Source organism: Citrus sinensis, chromosome 9, assembly GCF_022201045.2.
Source record: "Citrus sinensis cultivar Valencia sweet orange chromosome 9, DVS_A1.0, whole genome shotgun sequence".
NCBI classification, from domain to species: domain Eukaryota; kingdom Viridiplantae; phylum Streptophyta; class Magnoliopsida; order Sapindales; family Rutaceae; genus Citrus; species Citrus sinensis.
In genome coordinates, this window is record NC_068564.1 from 1,196,993 (window position 1) to 1,214,905 (window position 17,913).

General features: G+C 33.9%; 1 protein-coding gene across 2 annotated transcripts; it reads left to right on the forward strand.

Moving 5' to 3' along the window:
• Nucleotides 1-655: 655 nt before the first annotated feature.
• LOC102607015 (cyclic nucleotide-gated ion channel 1) lies at nt 656-6,095 on the forward strand. 2 transcript variants are annotated; one of them, XM_006490492.3, is made up of 9 exons: nt 656-794; nt 1,504-1,716; nt 1,795-2,293; nt 2,527-2,721; nt 3,027-3,310; nt 4,063-4,174; nt 4,282-4,518; nt 5,023-5,561; nt 5,657-6,095. In XM_006490492.3, coding segments are annotated over exons 2-8 (1,845 nt in total). In that variant the 5' UTR covers nt 656-794; nt 1,504-1,714; the 3' UTR covers nt 5,539-5,561; nt 5,657-6,095. The 2 variants fall into 2 exon arrangements, with proteins under 2 accessions (XP_006490555.1, XP_024958667.1); XM_025102899.2 differs by having other exon boundaries at nt 658-794; nt 1,795-1,833.
• Nucleotides 6,096-17,913: the final 11,818 nt, after the last annotated feature.

The following is a 17,913-nucleotide window of genomic DNA, read 5'->3' on the forward strand; positions in this document are numbered from 1 at the left end:
TTTTCTTTCTTACCCAAGAGTGAGTGGAGTAGATATTTCTTGACCGAGTGGTTATGGTTGGAGGGCAGCAATTTGAACCCTCACAAGCGTAATGTGGGGGTCTTTCTTTCCTTAATTATATTGTATAATTGAGTGAGGACATTTTTCTTTCTTACCCAAGAGTGAGTGGAGTAGATATTTCTCAAATATTAGTGAGGGTTAAAATCTGGGCAAATCTCCATTAGCATTAATGTAAGCTGATCCCAGTAGTGAGTGGAGTAAACTTCTCTCGAATATTAGTGAGAGTTAAAATCTAGGTATAGCTCCATTAGCATTGATGTAAGTTGGTCCCACTAATAGTCTGATTTATAAATATCAGTTATACTCTCATGTAATATGAATTGTAGTTTAAGTAATAGTCTCATATAATTAAAAAAAAAATTGTTGTCGTGTAATGTGTGTTAAAGATATCACTTGTATATTATGAGTAATGTTGTCTTTACATGTTTAACTTGAGTTAGTCTTCGGGTTTGGTGTTCACGTCATCATGGGCCTTTGACGCATTGATTGTTTTTTCTCCTATTGGACGAAGTTTCTCATCATTGAATCCTTGATAACTCTTCCGTTTGGTGGGGTTGCTCAAGTCAACTTTCCAAATCAATACGAATATACGTAGAACATTTTCCAAGCATTTTCCGAACAATACTCATTTCAGCTTTTCATTCAAGTGTTAATTTGCAGCGATCTTGCTTCTTCAAAGAAGCTTTCTTCTTCTGCCGTGTTGATATCATGCAAGTTTTATTTACTTTTGCCATGTAAGTTTCTTGAAATTTGTGCTAATTGAAGTCTTTCAGGAAAAAAAATAAAAAATATTGCCGAGAAATTGTTGACCAACCCGGAGAATCGTAAGGTTTGTTGTAACTATGTGATAAAGTAGTATATTTTTGGGAAATTTCATGTAAAAGGTTTTATGGAATGAGAATGATGATTTGAGATAAGATTTTATTTATTTATCACGTGAAATAATGCCACATCATCTAATAGATCGTTTTGAAATATGTATCCTACTATTATTATTTATGAAAATCATACAAGAGATAAGTGGTAAAAGTACAAAATTTTCCAATAATTTTCTAAATTAAAATTAAAAAGTGTTTAGTCCCCATTGAGCATTGAATCAAAATCTTAGTTCCATTCTTTGGTTATGTTAATTTTTAGTTATCGCCTATTGTAGTTTAGTTTCCTCCTTGTCTATGTAAGGAGAATTTATAGCCCTAATCTATTGCTTTTACTCAGAATATTAAGAAACTGATTTAATTATAGAGATTAAAAATTTTTAAAAAAATACATAAAACTCAAATCAATTTTTTTGGTCATATTCACTTGAGTAAAAAAAAAAATTGCATGAAAATCACTCATGAAGATTCCTCGGGACAAAGCATGGAGAAGAATTTGTATTGGTTTAGTATGTAATTTATTTATTTTTTATTTATTTTCAATTTTCCGTTTTGTAATCAATTTCAGTGTAAGGGCAATATCGTCCTGTCGCATGCAACTCCGGTCAATCTTCAAGTTCGATGGTGATTACTGATTTGTCTTTAAACCAAAAGACAACCCGTGCTCTTTGCCTAACCTGGAGTCAACCCAAATATCCTCTGTCCAGAATCTGCAAGAAGAAATTTTATCCAAACACAGATCGCACGATAATATAAGAATTTTGGCCTATTTCCCAACCATGTAAGTGATTTAAATTTCCGCTAATTTAAAGTTATTCTTATTCTTATTATTTTAATGCCACTGATGTTTTTTGTTCAGGTCAGGGGAAGGTACAGGAAGAGATGAAGCAGAGTCAAGGTCTCAGATAAACCAGAGAAGTTCAATTTCTTCTCCTGTAAAAATATATGAAATGGGGGGCATTGTAAAATTACTGGAACTAAGTGATAAAAATTGTTTACTCAAAGCTCTGGTTAACTGGAATAAAATAATAGTCCACTTACAGGGGAATTCTGGGAGCTCAATTCAGCTTTTTCTATCGATGGCTGCAGTCTCAATAGATCCTCTGTTTTTTTACATTCCTGTGGTGAATGATAATAAAAAGTGCATTAGATTGGACTATAAGTTGGCTGTTACAGCTACTGGTCTCCGTTCTCTATTTGATTTCTTGTACATATTTTACATTACTCCCCAGCTGCTTGCTGATCTTGTTGCTTCTGTTAATGCTAAACATGAAGCAAATAATTCACTCAAAAGTCTAATGAAATTTTGGTTGGGCTCCTTGTTTGTTGACCTTCCAGCCGTGTTTCCTCTCCCACAGGTGATGCATGCTGTTTTAGAGTTAAACGTTCATTTTTATGTCGAATGACAAGAATTAGGAAAAGAAAAGCTTATGTCTTTTATCTTATAATTTTTTTAACAATTCTTGATTCCTACTGTAGTTATAGATATGTGTAGTCATCACGCAAATGATATTGTTTTTCATATTAACATTGGTTGTGTACGTAATTGATATAAGTTGCAGACTTTAATCTTTTGTTGTGCTCTGTCCAGCTGGTGATTTTGTCCATCATCCCAAGAATGAGTGGCTTGAAAATTTTGAGTGGAATGATGTTGTTGAAATACTCCGTTCTTATCCAATTTGTGCTAAGGATGATTAGAATCTACCCATGGACTTTAGGAAAACTTGGTGAAGCTACATGGGCCATTGCAGCATTCAATCTTCTGCTTTACGTGCTTGCAAGTCATGTAAGTTTAGTCACTCTTATGTTTCGGTGGTACAATATATTTTTTCACCTTTTGTTTTACATTTCATTTCTAATTGCTTTACCAGGGTCATACTTGAGGCAGCAAATGAGCCTACAGTGTTTCAATTTTCACCATTCATTTTCTAAAATAGTGATTTGTGTCATAGTTCCATCTCACATTGTGCATGTTCCAACAACAATTTATTTCAGTTGAGCAGTTTCCTTGTCAATTTTGTCTATCTGGATAGGTAATTATATCTCGACTGTCCATCTTTTTAATCAAGTCGTACTCGTTGGACTTTTTAGGTATTTGGAGCCTTATGGTATTTTTCGGCCATAGAAAGACAAACTGAATGCTGGAAGAAAGCCTGCTTATTTAATAACACTGGATGCACTCGTGGTTCTTTTGACTGTTATGACAGTCTAGGCAACTACGAATTTCTAAATGAATTTTGCCCGACAAAGCCACAAAATACAACCATCCTTGACTTTGGAATATTCCAGCACGCTCTTCAGTCTGGTATAGTGGAGGTGCCTGATTTTCCACAGAAATTCTTACATTGTTTTCGGTGGGGCCTGAGAAATCTCAGGTTTGTGCATATAAGATACTTTTCTTATGGGTGGGAGGGCGCTTACATATCAGGTCTTCTGCACAGCCACACTAGCTATTAATCACTGTTTGTCTTCAATGAATGTATAATTTTGACCTTAGCATTCCTGTTTTATATGATTATATCAATTTAATTTCTGTTATTATCCGGATGGAATTGATACAGAGAAAGGTAATTGTGGTTCAGTCATCCCACTTTGTCCCCTCTGCCAGTACATTAATGTCATCCTCAGTGCTCTGTACAAGTGATTATGGTTGTTCTCAATGCTACTGGACAACTAATCACCATATTTTTGGCACACTATCTGGATTTGTAATCTCATTCTTCCGTATAGTTTCCTAGAAAGAATGGAGTCTTAACAATAGGTCATTGGTACCATTGGAGACAGGGAACAAAATGGAAACCAAAAACAATGAAATTCTATTTACCATATAAGCTATTTTTAGATGAAATAACAAAGTATCTGATGCTCTAATTATGGTGACTAGCTTGCAGAGCATCATGCTGTTATACTTGTTAAATTCTTTCATTCTTTTCTCTGGATGGTGAAAGAACTCTTCATATCTTTTTATAATCAAGTCCCTCTACAAATTGGGTCACTATTTGCTGATGCATGATGCATGATGAAGTGCAATACTTATCCTAAAATTTTTATTGCTCTCTGATATATGGAAGTTACAGCTTTGAAGATTAATCTCTGATATATTAGAATTTAATTTAATTTTTTGCAGTTGTTTTGGTCAGAACCTGCAAACAAGTAGCAATGCTTGGGAAAACTTCTTTGTCATCTTGGTTACCATCTCTGGTTTGGTGTTGATGCTCTTTCTCATTGGAAATATACAGGTAGATATATATCATTTGGTTGTTATCTTTCACTTCATTTTTATACGCTGAAGATGAAGGAGGATATTCATTTTTAACTCTTATGAACTGCGCTTCCTGTGAAACAGATATACCTGCAGACCAAAGCTACACGACCAAAGGAGATGACCTTGAGGATGCAAGAGATGAATGAGCACATGCCCATTCAAAAGCTCTCTAGGTCTGTTCAACAGCAGCTTAAGATATATCAACGATACATATGGCGAAAACCTGATACTATTGATGTAGAGAGTTCACTTAGTATTCTTCCCAAAGAACTCAGAAGGAATATAAAGCGTGAACTGTGCTTAGACCTGCTAAAGAATGTGAGTCCTTTGTCTTTTTAGCACTGCTCACCTTTGTAACTGGTAGGGAGTTCCAATCTTCTTGTATTTTATCACCTTCTTCTATGAACTTATTATGTACAAAGAACAACTATTAACTACCAATGTCAAGAATTTTGATTCAACTGCAGCAAAATCTATTATGTATATTAAATAAGATTTGATTACTGATAATATCTTGTGTTTTATCTTCCACAATAAACCATCTATGGACACATACATTTCAGTGGCACAATTAATTGCCTTATTAAGGAGTTAATCATTACAATGCGAAGGTTTTAAGCAATAAATTCTAAGGGAAATGTTCAATAAAGGGAAGGCTTGTCAATTTCTTTAAGTAAATGGAGAGAAATTTAGATGGTTTGGTATTTAGCCTGTCAGATTTTGGTGATTACTAGTTGTATTTCATAACCTTTCACACCAATTCACCCTTTTATTGCTGGATACTTGATATATTCTCATTCGTATCCTTGAATGTATATAAAGGTAAAAGAGTTTAAAACATTAGACGAAGAAGTATTGGATGCACTTTGTGATTGTGTAAAGCCAGCTTTCTACTTCAAGCACACTCATATTGTCTTGGAGGGAGACCCAATTTATGAGATGCTCTTCATTGTCCAAGGCAAAATGTGGATCTATACCTCCAAGGAGAGAACGAATGGCTCTGCAAACACTAGTCATAGCAGAGACAACAGTAAATTTATAAGCAGGAAGGATCACCTGGCAGATGGCGACTTTTGGGGAGAAGAACTTGTTGCTTGGGTTCTACGTGACCGCTCTTTATCCAATATCCCTATGTCAACCAGAAGTGTTCAAGCGCTGAAAAATGTTGAAGCCTTTGGTCTTATGGCCCATGACCTGAAACATGTGTTCATTGAGCACCAAGTTGCTAGCTCAACTGAATTCAACTCAAATTATTCTGTGAAAGATGCAGCTCGTATAATACAATTAGCCTGGCGCCGCCGTTATTCTAGTAGAAATCTACTAAAGTCTGTTCTGTGAAAATGGAGTATGAGACTCTCCAGGTACTTGGTTTCATTTAGTCATTAATAACTAGATAAGTTTAAGATAGTAGGATATAGAAGCATTTTACGTTGGTGTTTCACTTATTGTTTGACAGGGTGCCAGGTTGCACGGGAGAATATCACCAACATTTTATCAGAGTTGAGGCGAGATCAATCTCAAAGATCAATAGGTTATTCAGATTTTGTGGTTTTTTGCCTGTTAATAGATTGTCAGTTCTTGTGGTTTGTGCACCTGGTTATGTATTAGTGCTGAAATGTCTGGTAAGCATTATTACACTGTTGCTCTATGCCTAAATTAAATTGCTGTGTAGAAGGCAACAAATAGAATAAAAAGGGTGTAAAGAACAAGATTCAAACAACTATAAGAGTGCATTCATAATGATTTTTTTAAGTGCTGGTGGTCTTAGCAAGCCCATTAATTAGAAAGTCTCCCAAGCAATTTACTAAGTCCGACTGAAATGTTGAAAGAAACAATTGGAAAAGTATGTACTATATATATTTCGTTTTGAGTACTGTTGAACTTTTCAACTTGTATTTCAACTGTTCATTTCAGATAATGTGTTAATTGACTTGCTATTGATGTATGGTCATCATATCATCTCACGGTTCATTTAACAGTGCCAATTTAGCCAACACACTCAGGTGGGAAACAAGAATCTTATGTAAGAATATTTAGAGAGCTTGAGCTATCATCGACCCTTAGTTGGGTGTTCGAATTCAAGGATAAATAAACTGTTGATACTGATATTTAGTAAATAGTAGATTGCTATATAGTGAATGTCGGCGACCTTTTTTTCTCTGAAGAGCTAGCTGGCCGCTGGCCAGGAGTGGCCAGCTGGCAGTAGAAGGGCTCTTTGATGTTTGCTTTCATCTGTTTGTGCGGATAGTGTCCAAAGTTAAAACAGCTGCCACAGCATGTTTTTGAAGACAAGTTTTCTGGTTATTTTTGTGTTAAGTGCATTGGGAAAATTCATTGAAGTTACTTCCATCTTAGGCCTTCCTTACATGATTAATGGCTGCACGGGAGCGATTATTGCGCATTCAATCATTGGTTTATTAACATATACTTCCCCTGAGGTTTGTTCAAATTAGAATAAATCACGGTATATTTCTCTTAATCATAAGAAGTCAGTTGAATTTGCGAATGCTGAATGGGCTGAGCAAGAAGCTGAAGGTCAGTTCAAGTTTGACACGTGGCTGCAATTGACCACTAGAAGAGATGTAGTGTGTACAACAGGGAGAAGTTGTAGTTGTAGAGGAGGACGAAGAAGAGAAGTGATGACGCAAACAGTAACAATAATTTCAACTCAAGCTAATTTACAGAGAAAATTTTGATAGGATTTGAAACGTATTTGTACACTTTTCTTTGAGACGTATTTGTACATTTTCTTTTAAATTTTTATTTGTCCTCACCACTCTTGGTTTGTTATAGAATTTAATAGCAAATTACTCCTCAGATATAACAAATCGTGAACACAATCTCTAGCAAATAAGATTGTATTCCAAGAATATGTATGAAATCTGTAATAATCTATATTTTGAATTAATATGAGTGTCTATTTAATGAAGAAACGTTTATTCATTGAAAAATTACAACCATTTGAAATGGTACTTTTTCAAAGACACATTATTTGGTTTGAAATTGACATCTATTCACAATTGGTATGCCGCATACAAAATCCGGATTTTCATTTCTTTTCCAGAGAGAATTTTATAAGCAACTGGTTTACCGGTTATTAAATTCAGCTAACTGTTTTTAGTCCAAAATGTTCACTGGAATCAAATGGTTTGCCAGTTTTAAAATCCAGCTAGCCGTTTTTTGTTGAAATAAAAATATGCTCTCTGGACTAAAACCGGCTAGCCGCTTTCTCACAACCGTCTAGCCACTTTCTCAAGAATTTCAAACTTCAAAATATTACAATCTCTCTTACAATAACTATGTCTTTTTTATTTCCAAAAAAATAATTTATTTTATTCGTATCATTCTGGAAACTGAGATTTTACTTGTAATTCTCAGTTCTAGGTAGCATTCAATTAAAGTCTTCTAATCTAATTTTTTAATTTATAGTTAAGTATATGTGACAACTGATTGATTTTCACATTGTTAAGTTAGCGTTTGACATTTGATTTTTACCTGTATGGTGAAGTTCATAATTTGTAAATTAATATTTACCATTTAATAATTAAATGCAATATCAATTCGGATTCAAATATTAAAATTCCTAACATTTTATGGTTCATTTGATGGCTAGTGTAAATAGTCCGGCTAACACACCAGGTGGGATGATAAATTTTGTCTAAAAATTTACATGTGCAAGCATTTTCTCTAAAATTTGGAGGTCTCTGAATAGGTTTGGCAATTTGGCCCGACTGACCTCACCCTAATTTTTAGGGCTTTGACCCGAATTTTCGGTCTTAGGTCGAGTTAGGGTCAAAATTTTTAGGCCCTAACAAATTTTAGGTTAGGGTCGGACTTTAAGCTTACCCAGCCCAACCTGATCCTATTTGAAAAAAAAAAAAAAAAAAGCTAACACAAGTTTTACACACATCACAACATCACCCAACCCGAATTATGAGGTTTTATTTGTATAAGACATGTTTTTTTTTTTAATGTTGGGTTGTGAAACTAAATTGTGTGTTTTTATTTGTATAAGACATGATTTTTTTATTTTTTATTTTTTGTATTGGGTTGTTGAATTGAATTGTGTATGGCTAAAATGGTTGTGGAATTACATGTGTGGTTTTAATTTAATTGCATTGTGAGTTTTTAATGTTGGATTTTGGAATTGATTTGTGTGTGGGGTTGAAATGGTTGTGGAATTGAATTATGTGTTTTTTTTTTAATTTAATCACATTGTGTGTTTTTAAAGTTGGATTATGGAATTGAATTTTAAAAAGTATTCCTATTAATTGGTTGTTTTGTGCATTATTTTGTGATTAATTATATTGTATATTTTGCCTTTGTCTTGTTAATTATTTTAAATTAGAAAAATTATTTCTTTTGTTTTATATTCATGGTATTATAACTAGAAAGAGAACAAAAATTAAAAAGTAACATGAATGAATTTGGGATGTGGTCATAAAATTACAAGATATTGACAAATTTGAGTTGCCTAAATTATTGAATGAAGGTGCATGTATAGAAGAAAAATATTAAAATAACATGAATATAAAACAAAACATTAAAAAATAGTTTAATATTAAAATAATTTGAAAACTATTTCGGTAGGGTCGGGTTGAGCCTGATCCGACGTTGACCTGATTCGGGCCGGGTTGGACCCGATCCTAACTATAAAATGTTCGGACTTTTTTAAAGTCGGGCTTCAAATTTTTTTGATTGGGTTAGGTTCGGGGTTGGTCAAGCCCGAGCCCGATCCCACTTTTTGCCATTCCTATCTCTGAAGCGGTCCCTATCCTAAGAGCGCCTTTACGCCGTGTAGCAGTGGTATCAAGTAGACTTGGCAAAATCCGGGTCCGGTCAGGGTTTTGGTGTTGCCCGGGACCGGACCGGATGAGAGAAATGCAAGCCCGGACCCGGGTTAAAACCCGGTTTTTTCGGGTGCAGTCCGGGCTTGAGCCCGGCACCTTCCGGGTCCGGGTTTTGATCCGGGTTTTTAAAACCCGCATGTGATAACTTCAATTTTTTTTCAATTTTTTTCTTTAATTTTTTTTTTCATTTCTCTAACAATGCAAATTTTAAAAAAGAAAATAATCAAATAAACTCATTCAATCTCAAACTTTAAAAAAGAAAATAGTCAAATACAAATATATAACACATTAACAATGCAAATTTTGCACAAATGATAAATAAAAATTATTTCAATCTACTTTCTAATACCTAAATTCATCTAATTTCTAACTTAAACTCATTCAATCTATATATAAAATAAATAAATTAAATTCAACAACACAATAAATTTAAATAACATCTAACATATCATAAATTTATAATTATATATTTATATATAATATATTTATTTTTTAAATTTATTAAAAAACCGGGTCCGGTCCGGGTTCCGGGTTTTTTGTGTTGAACCCGGACCCGGGCCCGGAAATGTCCGGGTTTGAGAATTTCAAACCCGGATCCGGTTTTTATATGCATGCGGTCCGGGTTTTGTCCGGACCGGATTGGCCGGGTCCGGGCCGGGTCCGGTCCGGGCGGGCTTTTTTGACACCCCTTACTATCAAGGGCATCAATAGAAGAAAATCGTGCGGCATAAATGGCGGTACTAAACATAGACAAATTTCCTCCAGCTTCTGCGCACATAGTTGTCTCGTGCAACTTCGTTTTCTTATAGCGACGCCAAGCTGCCTGCATGACACGAGCTTTCGAAGTCCTCCACTCGGGTGAGTAAAACCTATAAATGTGGGGAAGTTGCATGTTATGAACCCGCCAAAACTCATGCACAACTTCCCTCAAGTCATCAGCCTTTAGAGTAAAGGCTTCAACAGTCGTAACAGTAAGAACAGTACTAGTTGAAGCGGGCTTAAAAGTAGAGGATTCAAAACATATGTAGGAAGCTCTTCACCTCAAAAGTCTCCATTACTAAGATATTTCCCAGAAGAACATGTACTTCTACCAAAAGTCTCCTGAACTAACTTGAAAAATGTGATGACTAAGGTAGCTTATGTCAAACAGATACCCTGACGTCAAAACTCAACATCATTCTTGATTACCTTCTTACTAAGAGGAACTCGAAAAGACCATCACAGTAGATAGACATACTATAGCCACACGGTGTTTCACTACTCAAATGTTTCACAGGGTGGCAGATTGCCCAAGAGAATAGGGCCTAAAATCATTGATAAGGACTGGTCACATCTTGTTTATAGGCCCAACAACATATATTGGTTATTTTTATGGTTTATGTGTGTGGCTTTGTTACAGGACTAAACTCTTGCCTGACAAGTACAGAATCATGGTTTATTGCTCGCGTACATTATGATGCAATCTGTATTCAAGTTATCAGGAATAATTTGTTTAAAAGAATCCAGAAGAGTTTTAGATTCAATGTGGCAACTGTTGGTTGCCAATAATTCAACCTCTATTGCTTATTTAACAAATTTCCAAGTATCTGAATGTTAAAAGAAAAAAAGTAATATGTACAGAACTTGACTACTTGAGATATCAACCCTCATCCCCTGTCCCAAATTCAAAGAGAAAACTGTTGCCGCTCGTAGTTTATAAGCATGATTGCGACTATGCTCAACACAGAGTATGCGAGAATACCAAAATAGCCGGGACCAAGGGAAGATAAAGAAGTAAAAAGTTTTCAAAAATATTCACACTTTATGGCCAAAATTGGTGAAAAATTAAAACAATGAGCTATCGTCATCATCGGATTTGTGGCTGTGCTATGTCACTGTTGAATTTGAAGCACACTATTGAATAAACAAACCTTTAATAGACAATAAATTTAATGTTTGTCATTAGTTAATAGAGTTTGTCATACGTCATGTCGTTTATATAATATATACAGGATGCATTGTTGTTTTAAAATAAACAAGAAGTCGTCAAAAGCATGTCTGTTTTGGCTTTAGGAAAATGATGTATGTCGTCTAATAGTAGACAACCAACATAAGGTTTGGAAAAAGCAACTGAATTGGAAACATTGTTGCAGTGATTGATTATTTGCTTCTTAAAGAGGTTTTTTCGTTAGTATATTGCTGATGAGCATATAATGTATACATATTTTACCTTTAATTATATAATTATTAGTTATTTTTAATTAATTAAATTAATTTGTTGGATAGGGAATTAATTGGAGATTGTGGATTAAAAAAAAACAGAAAGGAGCTCAATTTCGAAAGCATTAATTAACTAATTTTGAGAGGAATTATGTAAATATGCATGTGAATTCAAGCCAAGGAAACTGAATTCAACAAATTCATTCATCCACTCACATGTGGACAAAGATGAGAAAGTGATTTTAGCTTTAAAAGTGGCCAGCATGTAAGAAGCAATTGCATGGCATTAAAAAAAGAATGAAAATTTCAAGTGGAGTGCATGTGCAAGACCAAGAGAAATCAAAAGGCTTGGACTTCGGCTTTAAAATTGACAAGGTCGGTGGCTCATTTTAGCTAACTATAAAGCTGACTTTGGCTTTTGAGAGGGCAGCCACCGGAAGAAGGAAAAAGAGCAGACGCGATTCGGCAGAGAGGAAAAGGAAGAGCAGCAATAATTCGGCTTTCCATGGTTAGTTTTATTTTATTTGTTGCTCCCAATTTAAATATGTTTAAATTAGTTATTTTTGACGACCTCTAATTTGTCTGCACACGACGACTAGCTTTTTTGAATAGTTTTGAATTTCACAACAATTACACTAGCCAGTGAGAAAGCACGCACATGTCAAAACATTCTCCACGACTCTCTTGTTATCTCCAATGTAGATCAAAGAAAATAATTGTCGGTTTTAGATTGATGAACAGTCTCTATTGATTTCATTATTTGTAAGGGTTGTGTTTAACATTGGTACTCTTTTTTTAATTTTATTTTTCACCCTTTTTACACTTCGTTTTGATATTTTGTGCTATGTTTCTTTATTATTAGTTGTCATATCTGTTAAATGGTTTAGCTGGTTATAGACTGTAAATTTAACAGTGAGCCCCCTCCCCCCGCCCCCCCGCCCCCAGGCCCCCCGGGGTGTTTTCCTCAAGGAGATTCTTTCTAATCGAAGTGTGTGGTCAATCCCACCATGTATAAGAATCGTTCGACGGAAGCAAGTTCACCGAGCATTATTGATTGTTAAGATTAATATTTGACTAAATCTATACTTGGATCTATAATGTTTATACATAATTATCTTTAATTTTGTGTATTTCATTAAATTGTTTACACATGATGTTTAAGAAAACTTTGACTTTTTGTTATTCAATATGTTTACATGGAATGCTTAGATATTATACTATTTAAGTAGAAAAAGAACTTACACAAGATTAACTTTGAACTTACACAATATTAACTTTATTTGGGCTTAATTGTTATATCCATGAGATGACATAGATTGATTTTAAGTTGTCACTCTAAAATTAAGGATTAATTAATAATTAGATAATTACTAGTTGAATAGTGCTGGATTATGAAATCTTGGTAATTTTGGTGGATTCTGAAATCTTGGTAATTTTTGTCTTATTGAATTTTCATTTGCTTTAATTGTTTTCTTAGTTTAATTAATTTTATTTCTCTTAAAAACTCAATTTACTCAACTAGGTTAGGATTAATATAAATTTTAGATTTAAATTAGACTTTTCAATTTATAACAATCCTTGTGGGTTCGACCTCGTTGCCACTATTTTATTTCTATATTCGTGCACTTGCGAATATATTAAAATTTTTCAGCAATTGCCTTCATGTTTACGAGAAATATATTATTGCCAAATGCCAATCTATTTTTGAGGCAGCTAAATGGTAAGTAGATTCGCACCTATGGAAGAGTACTTGGGCAACTTGGTGCCGATAAAGAACAAGAAAGCTTGAAGAGTTTGTGGATGCGGAAGATAATAGGTTACAAGGTTAATGGGTTGCAGGGGTGGCGAGGTTTCGTCAACGTCGAAGTTTAGGTGCTACATTAACCCATCACAATTTGCAACTCAGGCACTTCTAGACAATCATAATTCATAAGTGGACCTTTGCTACTTCTGAAGCCAGGGAAGCCTGATTTTAGGCCTTTCGTATTTTCATTACATAGCTCTAGAAAGGCAGAGTTTGTTGCTTTAATGTCGTGGCATTTTGAATGTACACAAGAATTTCTCCTATTCTATATATACATATGCAAAAAGTATTATTAGCTCTCTTCTCATCCATCTTTTGGGTATATCTCCTCAATGCCAGCCAACCAAGTTTTGCCTAATGACAGAGTAGAGGATCTTATGGTAGAAAGATTCTCGAGTAAATAAGAGGAGTGTGCATTTATTTTGAAAAATTACCATATAATTGATCATTACATTTAATTGAATTACATATGTCATACATGTATTAATCGGGTGTAATAACTCTGATGTACTCAAGAATTTCTCCTTATAGGGGTCGATTTTACTACTACAAGTGATTTGTCTAAAACATGCTTTAAGCCTTTGACCCATAACTTTTAACTGATAGAAACTCTAATTCAATAGGGTATGTGGTATGTTTCAGTTTACCTACGTACCCCCCACCTTATATATATATATATATATATATATATATATATATATGGGGACGGATCAGCAGCCCCCTAAAAATACTCTTAATTTTACACTAATTAATATCTATTAGATTTGAATTAAATCAATGGATGAGAGTAATTGAAATTAAATCTTCAAGATCTTTTAATATTCTCTCTCTTCATGTGGTCCCCACCTAAAATTTTTCTCACTCTTTTATTTTTTCCCTTCCTTCACGTGATGTGCTCTCTCTCTCTCTTCTCTTCTCTTGTTCTTTTTAACCTATGACTTTTCGTTTGCTTTTTTCTTTCTTCCTCAGTCATAAAAAGTCTTAACTCTCTCCAGCAAAAATTCTTTACTCTCTCCAACTTTTAACTCCACAACTCTTTCTTTCACTTTTTTTCTCTCTCTACGTACCATTTGAAAGCACAAAATTATTAATTTTAACCAGCGGAACTAGTCCCCCATCAAAATAGTCATCAAACTCAAGTTTAACAAAAAATTCTTGTGAAAAAGGATGTCTATTGACAACGACATGGCATTAGAAGTTTTTCTTCAAATCTCAAGTCTAGATATGATTGGTACAAAGATTTACCACATATTATGAATAAAAATATTATAATCTTAAGTACATGAAAAAAAAAATGTGCAAATGGGAATATGATCTCTACTCTATATTATGAATAAAAATAAAGAAAGAGAAAATAATAGCAATTTTGAGCAAACAAATAGAAACCTTGCCTTGTGCTATTTAAAATTATTAGTATTACATCATAATTAATTTGAGAATTTGCTTTAAGTGGTCCATAAAGTAAGTCTAAAATGACTGAATAAGACAAAATTACAGAGACTTCTTTAACCAATGAAACAAGTTGGTTGCTTCAATATTCCTCGTCAATGATTTTGGTGCCCAACTTTTTGAGTCCTCCTGGAAGGATTTCAACAACAATGCTACGCAAAACTGACAATAAAAGAAAATAAGAGGGGAAACGAGTGAAAACAACAATGAAGAAAAATAAGTAGCATCAATGGTCTGCAGAATACAACTTAAGCCTATAGTTTGAGGCAATTACTATGCACAATAAAACTCAAATCACATATACAAGTGAAGAACTAAAAATTGAAGAAGTTGGCTATTAAACATATAAATTTCAATGAACATAATCAATCAAAGTCTAAGCATACTTACAACAATCCTCTTTATGATTATATTGATATCAATTTAACTCATTTCTTCATTCCGTAATATTTCTGCAAATAATTAAAAATAAACTTTTTAGAGAGATCTTTAATATTGAAAGGTAATTATCACAAGATTTTATTTACAATTTACCTGGATTTGATATTTCAATGCTTTTTCTACTTGGATTTAAAGGACAAATATGCTTATCATGTCCAAGTTTGCCGCATGAATTGCACTTCCTCTTCTTCTTGCCAAGAGCCAACTCAATACCACTTTTGATTCTGCCAGTGTTGTTAACATCTTTCTTCCGACCCTTGGTTTGTGAAACATTTGGATCCAAAAGTAATGGTTGAGATGAACTAATGCTAAATCAAGGATCATCTTTCTGTTGGCAAACAGTTGCTGGTTGGTTTGAAATATTTAACAACTTTTTTGCTAGCTCGTTGATACCATCCATGTAAATCAAGTATGCCTCATTTGAAGATGCAGCAGCACATGCTAATTTAGTAGCTTGGTGGCACATATGGCTTAGTCTCAAAGCCTCTAATTCTTCTTTACCATCATTTTTCAAAAAATCTCTCAAATCAATCTTTCTAAATTTATTTGCCTCTTGTCTCCATCTTGGAAGAATAAAATGATTCGGCAACTTATCAATGTCTAAACGAACAAACACTTTCAGCATATGTCTGCAAAGTATTCCAACGAACTCAAATTTTTTACAATCACAAGTACCCTCATAAGTTTGCGGATTTAACTTCACCATAAACTCTTCAGATTCTCCAAACTTTGTTCTCACTAGGTACTTGAGAAATTCAGCATCACATCCATTCTCTTCAACTTTATATCGATTAACTTGGCTCCATTCATTCTTAAATTTATTAAAAACATTTCTGGTATACAATTGGGATGCATGTTTCAAAAGAAATTCTCCATCATTGACAATTCGATATTTGTGTTCTGATTCAAAATCTTCATCACTTTCTTTTTCAATAATCCTTTTCAACGCTTCTTCATATTTCACAACAAACTCTCTAAGATTTGTCGAGGATGTTACAAAGCCATCAAAGAATGAATTAATGCCCTCACTTCGTCCTGTAGTATTCATTCCAGCAAAAAAAATACTACGATTATAAACAGGTGCCCAAGAAGCACGTATTTCATATAGATGATTTAGCCATTCATTGTCTTCCAATTTATACTCTATAATCAAACTCTTCCAAGTTTCTTCAAATTCCTCTACTTTGTAAGTAGACATAATACATTTTTTCAATCCGATCTTGAATCTTGACTTCTTGAAGTACACATGTGACAACTTCTCGGCAAACTTCTTCTTAATATGCCAAAGGCATAATCGATGGTGAGTATTTGGAAAAACCATCACAATTGCTCTTTTCATTGCCAAGTCTTGGTCAGTAATGATAGAAACTGGAGGACGTCCTCCCATAGCTTCAAGCCATGTCTCAAAAAGCCACTGAAATGTTACCTCTGTTTCATCCTGTAGGAGTGCACAACCGAATTGTATTGACTGTAAGTGGTGGTTCACTCCTGTGAATGGTGCGAACGGCATATCGTACTTGTTTGTTCTATAAGTTGTGTCAAATGAAACTACATCCCCAAAACAGTGATATGCCAACCGTGATCGAGCATCTACCCAAAAAAATTGGTTGCTTGCCCTTTTTCATCACATTGGATTGCATAAAAAAATTGAGGGTTCTCAGCTTGCTTTTTCCTGAAATATATAAGGACTAATTGGGCATCCCCTCCATCCAATTGCCTATGACGCACATTCCTTAAGTGATTATAGCAATCTCTGTCGTTAAAGCCCATTTGCGAACCTCCTAGAATTGAACGAACTTTTGCAATAGGCAAATTTTCTTTATGAAAAGCTTCAGTCAAATTCTTAGCAGCTTTAGGCATGTGTTTGTTTGACTTCATCTTTATTCTTCTAGCAGGAGTAACTACTTTATGATTGTGAGAGTCCCTGAAAACCGTAATCTTCCACTTGTTTGACCATTTGTCATACATAACCCGCATACTAGCTTCACACCCACATTTGACTGTTGAACAATTTCTACTTCTTTTTTTTGTATTTACCTCACTTGCATCTTTTTCATTGTGTTCTTCCATAAAATTAGACTTATTAATCTTTGCACATGCTTTCCTTGATGGGCATAAGTAAATTGTCCACTAGTCACCTCATTGCAGCATACTCTACTCTTGGAAGAAGATCGAGTTCGAATCCAAAATCCCTCTTGTCTACCGTAATCTTCATAGTAGTTTCTAGCTTGCTCTAATGTTTCAAAAAGCATCCCCACATATGGTGCCTCTAATTGTTCAAGATTGTTTTCAACCTCTTCGCCATTGTTCCCCTGTAATGTGTCAAACAATTGAAAGAAAAATAAATAATGTATAAAAAGATAAAAATATTGAAAAAATTACGAATTAGAAAAGTTAGGTAAAATTAATTGTAAAAAAAAAATTATAAAAGTATGACACATACCAAATATTCATTATTTTCAGGCATCTTCACGAAGAGTTGTAGAGTTAAAAGTTGGAGAGAGTAAAGAATTTTTACTGGAGAGAGTTAAGACTTTTTATGACTGAGGAAGAAAGAAAAAAGCAAACAAAAAGTCATAGGTTAAAAAGAACAAGAGAAGAGAAGATAGAGAGAGCACATGGAGAGAGAGTGAGAAAAATTTTAGGTGGGGACCACATGGAGAGAGAGAATATTAAAAGATCTTGAAGATTTAATTTCAATTACTCTCATCCATTGATTCAATTCAAATCTAATGGATATTAATTAGTGTAAAATTAAGAGTATTTTTAGAGGGCTGCTGATCCGTCCCCTATATATATATATATATATATATATATATATATATATATATATATATATATATATATAGTTTTTTAATGGTAAATAGGAGTATAGTGATATTTTCATAACTTTATGGGATAAATTGAAGATTGTTAAACTAATAGAAATATGGAATAAAGTGAAATTGTCAGTGTTTAAATAATAATAAA